The sequence below is a fragment of the Gobio gobio genome (genome assembly GCF_949357685.1).
Source record: "Gobio gobio genome assembly, chromosome: 4".
Taxonomy (NCBI): Eukaryota; Metazoa; Chordata; class Actinopteri; order Cypriniformes; family Gobionidae; genus Gobio; species Gobio gobio.
In genome coordinates, this window is record NC_137100.1 from 34302131 (window position 1) to 34309726 (window position 7596).

Genomic DNA, 7596 nt, shown 5'->3' on the forward strand with positions numbered 1-7596 from the left:
TTTTTCTAGTTTTTGTTTTGAGAATAGTTTAGGCCAGTGTGTAAAAAAAACAATTCCAAACTTATAATAATGCAAAAAATATTTCTACAACGTTGTGCGTGGATTAGAATTAAACGTTTAAAAACATTTGAATATATAAAATAGTAGTGCACTTTACGGTCAGAGATTCCCGAGTCACGTGCACTAGCGCAATCTGATCCTTGCTTGTGCTCATTTCATGGGCAAAAACAGAAAAATCTTGGACATTTATAAACCTTTAAAGAAATGTAAACCTTTCTAACCATGCTATATGTTCAAGTGTAGTTTAAAAATATCTTAAAATACAGTAATATTGGCCATAAAAATAGAATTTCTGAGCTTTATTGTAAGTACAGATTTATTACAATAAATACTGCAACAACCTGCCTTTTTTTTTGTCCATCAAAACCCTTAACAAGGATTTTTTTTGAAAATGGTAAAAATTAAGACATAGGTGCTGCATTGTGCTGAGTAAAAAGAGTTTCTACTGCCACCTGCTGTTGGTAGGGGGTGTCAGGCCCAGAAAAAGAAAAAAAGGAAATCACAAAAAAAGGGTTTAAAAGGTGTAAAACATGTGAATATAAAAAGTGACTTTTTACCCCACAGAAGGGGGAATATAATGATATAGACAAGCCAGTGGAATTGAGGCCAAATTTGTCACCATATGCAAATAGTTGTGAAATTGCTAAATAAACCCCCACTTCAAAATGTGAAGAATTTTATATAAAAATCACTTACTTAAGGCATTCCATTTTATCAAAAATTATTGACCGCTCTGCCGTATCCCTGCATAAAATATGCTTCTGCTGTAAAAACTGACTGCAGAATAATCACACAGTTAGAAATGATCACGTTTACAATTTTATTGCAGTCTAATGTTTTATACAATGCAAATATATACACATAAAGCTCATGCCTTTTTCTCTTCCTGTGGTAACAATTCCACAATTTTGAGGTGCAAACCTTCACTCGACCTACTGCAGATAATTGCTCGGTCAATAAATGGACCTGGAAGAAAAGACATTTTATTCAAGTCAAAGAATATGAGAAGAATTTCCACCAATGTCAAATCTGCTTGTAGAGAGCATAGATATGCTAACAAAAAAGTAGACATCAATTCTGTAGTTTTTAAATTTAAATGAAATTCAGCCTTGGCATTTGCTCACAGTTTGTGAGGTGGTTAGAATAAACTAAACTTATAATTAATACATAAATTGCTTACCAAATTCTGCTGGTTTACGGCTTGCCACATCTTTTACAATGGCATGAATGTTTTCCAAAATACACTCCTTGGGCATGTCCAGCTGTTTATCAAATCAAACGGAGTTATCAAACGGGAAAAAATAACTCATAGATGTAAAAATAAGCAGATACCACCTTGCTCGTTCTTACTTTATATAGAAATGTCTGTCACTCAAAGCAGTTCAATGTGACTTACTGTCGCAACTTGTGTGTTAACATAGGTGTCCTCAACCATATATTCATGACCAGTCTTGAACAATGCAATCATTTTGGGTATATTTATTCCAACCGATCCTGATGCAAGACACAATAATCCAATTTAACCACTATTTAGTTGTACATTAATAGAACATGTCTGATACATGACATGGGAAACTTACTGACCTCTCTTGCTCTTGGGAAACTTCTTCCTCAACTTGTTCTTCAAAGGAAGCAGCTTTTGTAGAATCTCTGGCTCAGCCAAGTAGAAATCTGCTGTGATCTCATCAGCTAAAATCTGTAATTACCATTGACACAAAGTAAATGGGCAATTGCAAACAATACTCTTTTCAATAAATAATTAGTATGTAATAGCCAAAACATAGATTGAATTTAAGGTAACTGGGCTTTTTTTTGTCTGAACACATCCCCCCCCCCCCCCCCCCCAAAAAAAGAGAAGACAACAATTACACAGCAAATGTAGGAGTTAACCTTCTCTGTCAGCAAGTTCTCATGAGCTATACCTTGTCAATAAGTTCTGCTCCACCTGCAAGTGTTGCTCCATTCTCCATCGCTATCCTGGCTTGATCTGGATTCTGTAAAGCCATAACACTGGAATTAATGCATGTAAATGGAACAGCCTCCTGAAACGGAGCTTTACATTTTTATAAAATCGGTTCAATCAATGACACCTGTAATGTTTAATGTAAAAAGTGATGCAGAGTGATGCTCCCACCTCAGTGAAAACCACTATTCTGTTGTTGTCCGACTTGAAGGGATGTGGTAAATGAATTGTGCTAACAAACGGATCCACTTTTTTCTGAAACAAAACAAAAAGGAATTTCATTAAGGTTTAATGTTCTGTTTAAATATAATTGTTTGTTGCAGTTATAGTGCCGTAATGTTTCTGCAACCATGCTATAAAGAGTATTTTTCCAACCAGTTAACTCAAAATAACATTGTTTCTAGTTCCTTTAAATATTTAATTTAAAGTTACTTTTTCTTTAGTCACATATTAGATGGTTTTCAATACAACAATTCATTACATATTTCAGCAACAGCAATTTGACCACTTTTTAAACAAAATATTTTTTTTTGTTTTGTTTTTAAAGAAATCAATTAGCACATTAACCCCCGGTTTCACAGACAAGGCTTAAGCTTGTCCCAGACTAAAATTCATGTTTGAGCTGTTTTAACTGAAAGCAACTTGCACTGACATATCTTTAATTAAAAAAAAAAAAATTATATTATATTATATTATATTATATTATATTATATTATATTATATTATATATATATATATATATATATATATATAACCGTGAATGCTGTACCGAACGGTTCAATATTATATTGAGAATTGTGGCAACCCATATATATATATATATGCCGAACGGTTCAATATTATATTGAGAATTGTGGCAACCCATATATATATATATATATGGGTTGCCACAATTCTCAATATAATATTGAACCGTTCGGTACAGCATTCACGGTTCAATACGCGCTTGTAAATTGCATTTTTTTTTTTCCGGCTTTGCAGTGTGCCTGTGAGTCTACGCGCTGATATGAGCAAATATCCAATTATTATGCACTAAAGTTAGGGGGTGTTTAGCCACGCTTGCAATGCTGGTGTCGGAGAGTTATACTCACAGAACACTACGGTTTTTCACAATCACGAAAGTTCATTATTTGTATGCGTTTTAAAGCCTTGCTGGTTTCATTCGTTTTAACATGCGCTGAGTGTGAGCACTAAAAGCCTGTCAAACACGTGATTGCGGGACTAAGTAGTTTTACTGCGCTAATATTGTCAAATACACACAAAGTTAAAATAAACACAGTTGGTTATGTCTGAAGTGAAAGTAAAATCGGCGTGTGTCTGTATATTAGATGTGTAGAGGACTTAAATTGACAGCAGCACAGCCTAGTGAACACACTGCCGCTTGTCCTTAAAGGGACAGTTCACCTCTAAAATAATGTCATTATTTACTCACTCTAATGTTGTTCCAAACCTGTATTCATTTCTCCTGTTGAACACAGACAGTTGAATACCAGACAGCTGATGGTAGCCATTGACATAAATTTTATTATTTCCTACAATGGGGACCAGCAACTGTTTGGTTTCCAACATTCTTCAAAATATATTTTATGTCCAACAGAAGAAATTCATTTTTGAACGAACTATCCCTTTAATGTTAAAAAACAACAAAAGACAAAGAGAAAAATCACTCACTGCTCTTGACTGGAAAACTTTAAAACAGTAGATTTAATAAGAATCAATGCATATTTTATAGTGAAGTCTATGTAGTGTTTTAATTTTACATTTATTCATTCAATCTCATACTGAAATGCTGCTGTACAGCTCTGAGCTGCCAGTGTAAATCTTTATATACATTTATTTTATATTATACAATACAAGTTCTCCTTAACCTCTTTCTGTTCCTGTCGCCTAAGAATAGAATAGCAAAAAAACTGATGTGACTAGCCATCAGAACCGAACCGAACACTGTGCTTAAAAACCGAGGTATGTATTGAACCGTGGACAAACTGTATTGTTGCATCCCTAATATTATTTATATATACATGCGGTGCACATGCACCGGGCCATCCATGTGATGTAAAAGAAAACGTGATTCATCAGACCACGCCACATTCTTCCATTGCTCCGTGGTCCAGTTCTGATGCTTACATGCCCACTGTTGGTGCTTTCGGCGGTGGACAGTGGTCAGCATGGGCACCCTGACTGGTCTGCAGCTATGCAGCCCCATACGCAACAAACTGCAATGCACTGTGTATTCTGACACCTTTCTATCAGAACCAGCATTAATTTCTTGAGCAATTTGAGCTACAGTAGCTTGTCTGTTTGATCGGACCACATGGGCCAGCTTTCGCTCCACACATGCATCAATGAGCCTTGGCCGCCCATGACCCTGTCGCCGGTTCACCACGGTTCCTTCCTTAGACCACTTTTGATAGATACTGACCACTGCAGACCGGGAACACCCCACAAGAGCTGCAGTTTTGGAGATGCTCTGACCCAGTCGTCTAGCCATCACAATTTGGCCCTTGTCAAACTCGCTCAAATCCTTACGCTTGCCCATTTTTCCTGCTTCTAACACATCAACTTTGAGGACAAAATTTTCACTTGCTACCTAATATATCCCACCCACTAACAGGTGCCATGATGAAGAGATAATCCGTGTTATTCACCTCACCAGTCATAATGTTATGCTTGATCAGTGTATATCCTAATTCAACTAAGGCCTAATCCTGGCTTAATCTAAGCCCTGTCTGTGAAACCAGGGGCCTGTACCATAATGGTAGTTTAACAAACTCAGGGTTACAGGATAAGTTTCGAGTTGACAAAACCAAACCAATCTATTCAGGTTTTGTTGGTCCCATGATGCTGATCATCAGCTTTCTCTGTAAACTCAGGCTTTGATCCTGAGTTTAGGATTTTAGCTGTGACATCAGTAGTGAACAGCCAATCACACGATGTGGATCAGTGAAACTGACATCTACTTCTCGCGAGAGAAGCAGCGAAATTGATTTCTCCCTTCTGCAGCATATTACAAGATTGAAAATATTAAGAATTTAAACAATTTTACACAGGAAGAAGAAAAGAGCTGTCTATGAAAGTGGACAACTTTAAGAAAAAAATTATTTAGTCAGTGCAAGTAAAAGTTATGAAGTTAGTTTAGTTGATAAAGATAATTGAACATTTAAACTCACATGTAGTCATTTTTATAGCTTTATTTATTGATTTTAAAGCTTGTTTGTATGACCTGTATATAGGCTATTTATATAAATTTTAACTATGTGCCTATTAATGATTGATTAACTAAAATGATACATGTGTAATCAATTACGGGTATAATAATTACTTAAATGATATCTAAGTCATTCAAAATTATTATTATAATAAATAAGCATTGTTAAAAGCCAGACACGTTAGTCTTTAAAAAACATTTGCTATGTAGTGACCTTTAATTTGGAGTAGAAACAGGGGGAGTGACTTCATTGCATCAGAGGTGTGTCACTTTGCTCACAGCTGATTGGTCTAATTTCAGTTTGAGATCTCTTATCCAGAACATAACCTGCCCTGGAGCAGGTTAGCCGTGGAGCATAAGTTACTATGGAGATGAACACTGCTAAAAGCCAAACCACTTTAATGGTACCTAAAACCCAGGATTGGCACAAACTAAGCTTAAACATATCTGGCTAGCCAGCTAAACCGGCTTCATGGTATAGGCCCCAGGCCTAAGTAGAACATATAAGCAACATAAATATTTCTTGAGCATCAAATCAGTAATTAAAGAAACTATTAGAAATACAAATTGTAATAATATTTCACAATTTATAACAAAATATTTAATAACTGCATCCTTGGTGAGCTTAAGTGACTAATTTCAAAATCATTAAAAAAGGTAAATCTATTATTTTAAGCAAATATTACTTATATCAAAGTTGGCTCAAGAAAGCAATCACCCAAAATGTACCTTTTTCTCCAGCTTCATGTCCAGACGTAGATTAATGTACAAAGGCTGGTTTTCAGGACTGAAGTCAAGCTTCTGAAAGTTCTTCAGCATTTCGATGGCCACGTGTGTCTCAAAGACAGGTTTGGGATAGTACCTCACCATGTACACATCATCTACTGGAGCCCAGGCTGTGAGCCCATAGGGTTTATGCCTGTCTTTGTCATCAACCTTTTTTTTCTCTTTCACCACCTTTTCTTGAACCGGCTCCTCTTTCTTCTCTTTCTGCCTACAAAAAGAGTTTTGATGAAGAACATGGCTCCTCTTTGCATGGTTTCTTAGTTTGTCAGCAGCATGTCAAATACAAAATTTCACCATTTTATTTGACAACCTTTTTCCCAAGGTAAAGACTAAATAGTGTAAACAGAACTTACTTGGTAGCAGCGTAGGCTCTTACAGTCTGCTGTCTGTGTGCAGTCAGTGAACTGCAGGGGACAGAAGCAGCTCTGCATGTGAAGAACAGACTCTGACACCTGGTTAATACTGTGCATGAAACAAGACACATGAGCATAACAAAATTAAAATGACTCAGTCATATGATATCAATGATTACATTGCAAACGAACTACTTAGAAGTAAAGAGACTGAAGGGAGTGGATCTAAAGGGAGACCACTAGACAACTTTCTTGCAAAAATGTACCATGGTAGCCAAAGTTGCCATTAAAATACCATAGTTACTACAGTAGTTGTCACTGTGAAACTTACTGGTTACATGGCAATTTTATGTAACAATTTAAATACACGTGGCTCCTTTCTGTTTACTCAATCCAAAATAATGCATCTAATACGCTGCATAAATTCATATAAGCATAACAATGAGAGACCGTGGTGAAAGCTGCTAGCATGTGTAACGTTAGATGTTGTGCGATGTCTTAACATCAGCTCAAGTAGTCGGCACATACCAGATCGCATGTTATTAATATATGAAAATACACTGGAATAAAAATAAAATAATTTAAAAAATATATGTAATGTTTAAAACTGACCTCTTAAAAGACTCATCGAGGGGGCAGCCATGTTGACAGAATTTTGTGTTACACTTAAATTTCCCGTCTAAATCATCAACCACCGTTTAAGCGTTCCCACTCGTTAATATCGTTATGATTGTGTCGTGCGCATCTAGCTTAATTTCTATACATAGAGCGTATTTTATATACGACAACAAACAACTAATGTGCCCGTGACATAATTTATCTTCTTGTCCACCATCAAATGTATCTTCTGGTGCACCATCAACAACATGCGTGTGTTATTTGCCCTATGTATATCAAAGAATCCAACAACCATGCATGAAATACACAAAAGTTGCACGTTCCAAAAAAATAAAATGTGGTTGCAAGTTGTTCTGTAATAATTTAAATTTCGCAGGTTTATTAAACCATTTCCTGTATGAATACGTAAATGCCATATGTGTTTAAAGGCATACTTTAATACAATTTAACTGTACACAGCGTCTTGTGCAAGAGCACAATGGTCTCCACTGTATTTTTAGAGAGGTTGTGAGAAAAATTGCACGAATTGGTCTGAGTTAAAATCATAAAAAAAACACATGTGCCCATTTTATGACTTTATAGGGAATGTTATTTATTTATTTATTAGA

At 35.8% G+C, this 7596-nt stretch overlaps 1 protein-coding gene across 2 annotated transcripts; it reads right to left on the bottom strand.

Annotated features, from left to right (window-relative positions):
- Positions 1-19: 19 nt before the first annotated feature.
- Positions 20-7572, bottom strand: mrpl1 (mitochondrial ribosomal protein L1). 2 transcript variants are annotated; one of them, XM_079814375.1, is made up of 10 exons: positions 6983-7572; positions 6371-6479; positions 5961-6225; positions 2195-2278; positions 1983-2054; positions 1645-1756; positions 1457-1554; positions 1241-1322; positions 935-1026; positions 20-837 (listed from the first exon to the last, which is right to left on the bottom strand). In XM_079814375.1, exons 1-10 carry the CDS (start codon positions 7011-7013, stop codon positions 775-777), a joined length of 1008 nt encoding a protein of 335 aa, XP_079670501.1. In that variant the 5' UTR covers positions 7014-7572; the 3' UTR covers positions 20-774. The 2 variants fall into 2 exon arrangements, with proteins under 2 accessions (XP_079670501.1, XP_079670502.1); XM_079814376.1 differs by lacking the exon at positions 20-837 and having other exon boundaries at positions 865-1026.
- Positions 7573-7596: the final 24 nt, after the last annotated feature.

What these genes read in the sequence shown, in the direction of transcription:
- mrpl1 (XM_079814375.1), bottom strand. Translation starts at nt 7,013, where the DNA reads ATGGCTGCCCCCTCGATGAGTCTTTTAAGAG. An exon ending in AGAGCCTACGCTGCTACCAA is followed by an intron (nt 6,226 to 6,370) that starts GTAAGTTCTGTT and finishes CTCTTTTTGTAG; the next exon opens with GCAGAAAGAGAAGAAAGAGG. An exon ending in TACCACAGGAAGAGAAAAAG is followed by an intron (nt 838 to 934) that starts GCATGAGCTTTA and finishes ATTATTCTGCAG; the next exon opens with TCAGTTTTTACAGCAGAAGC.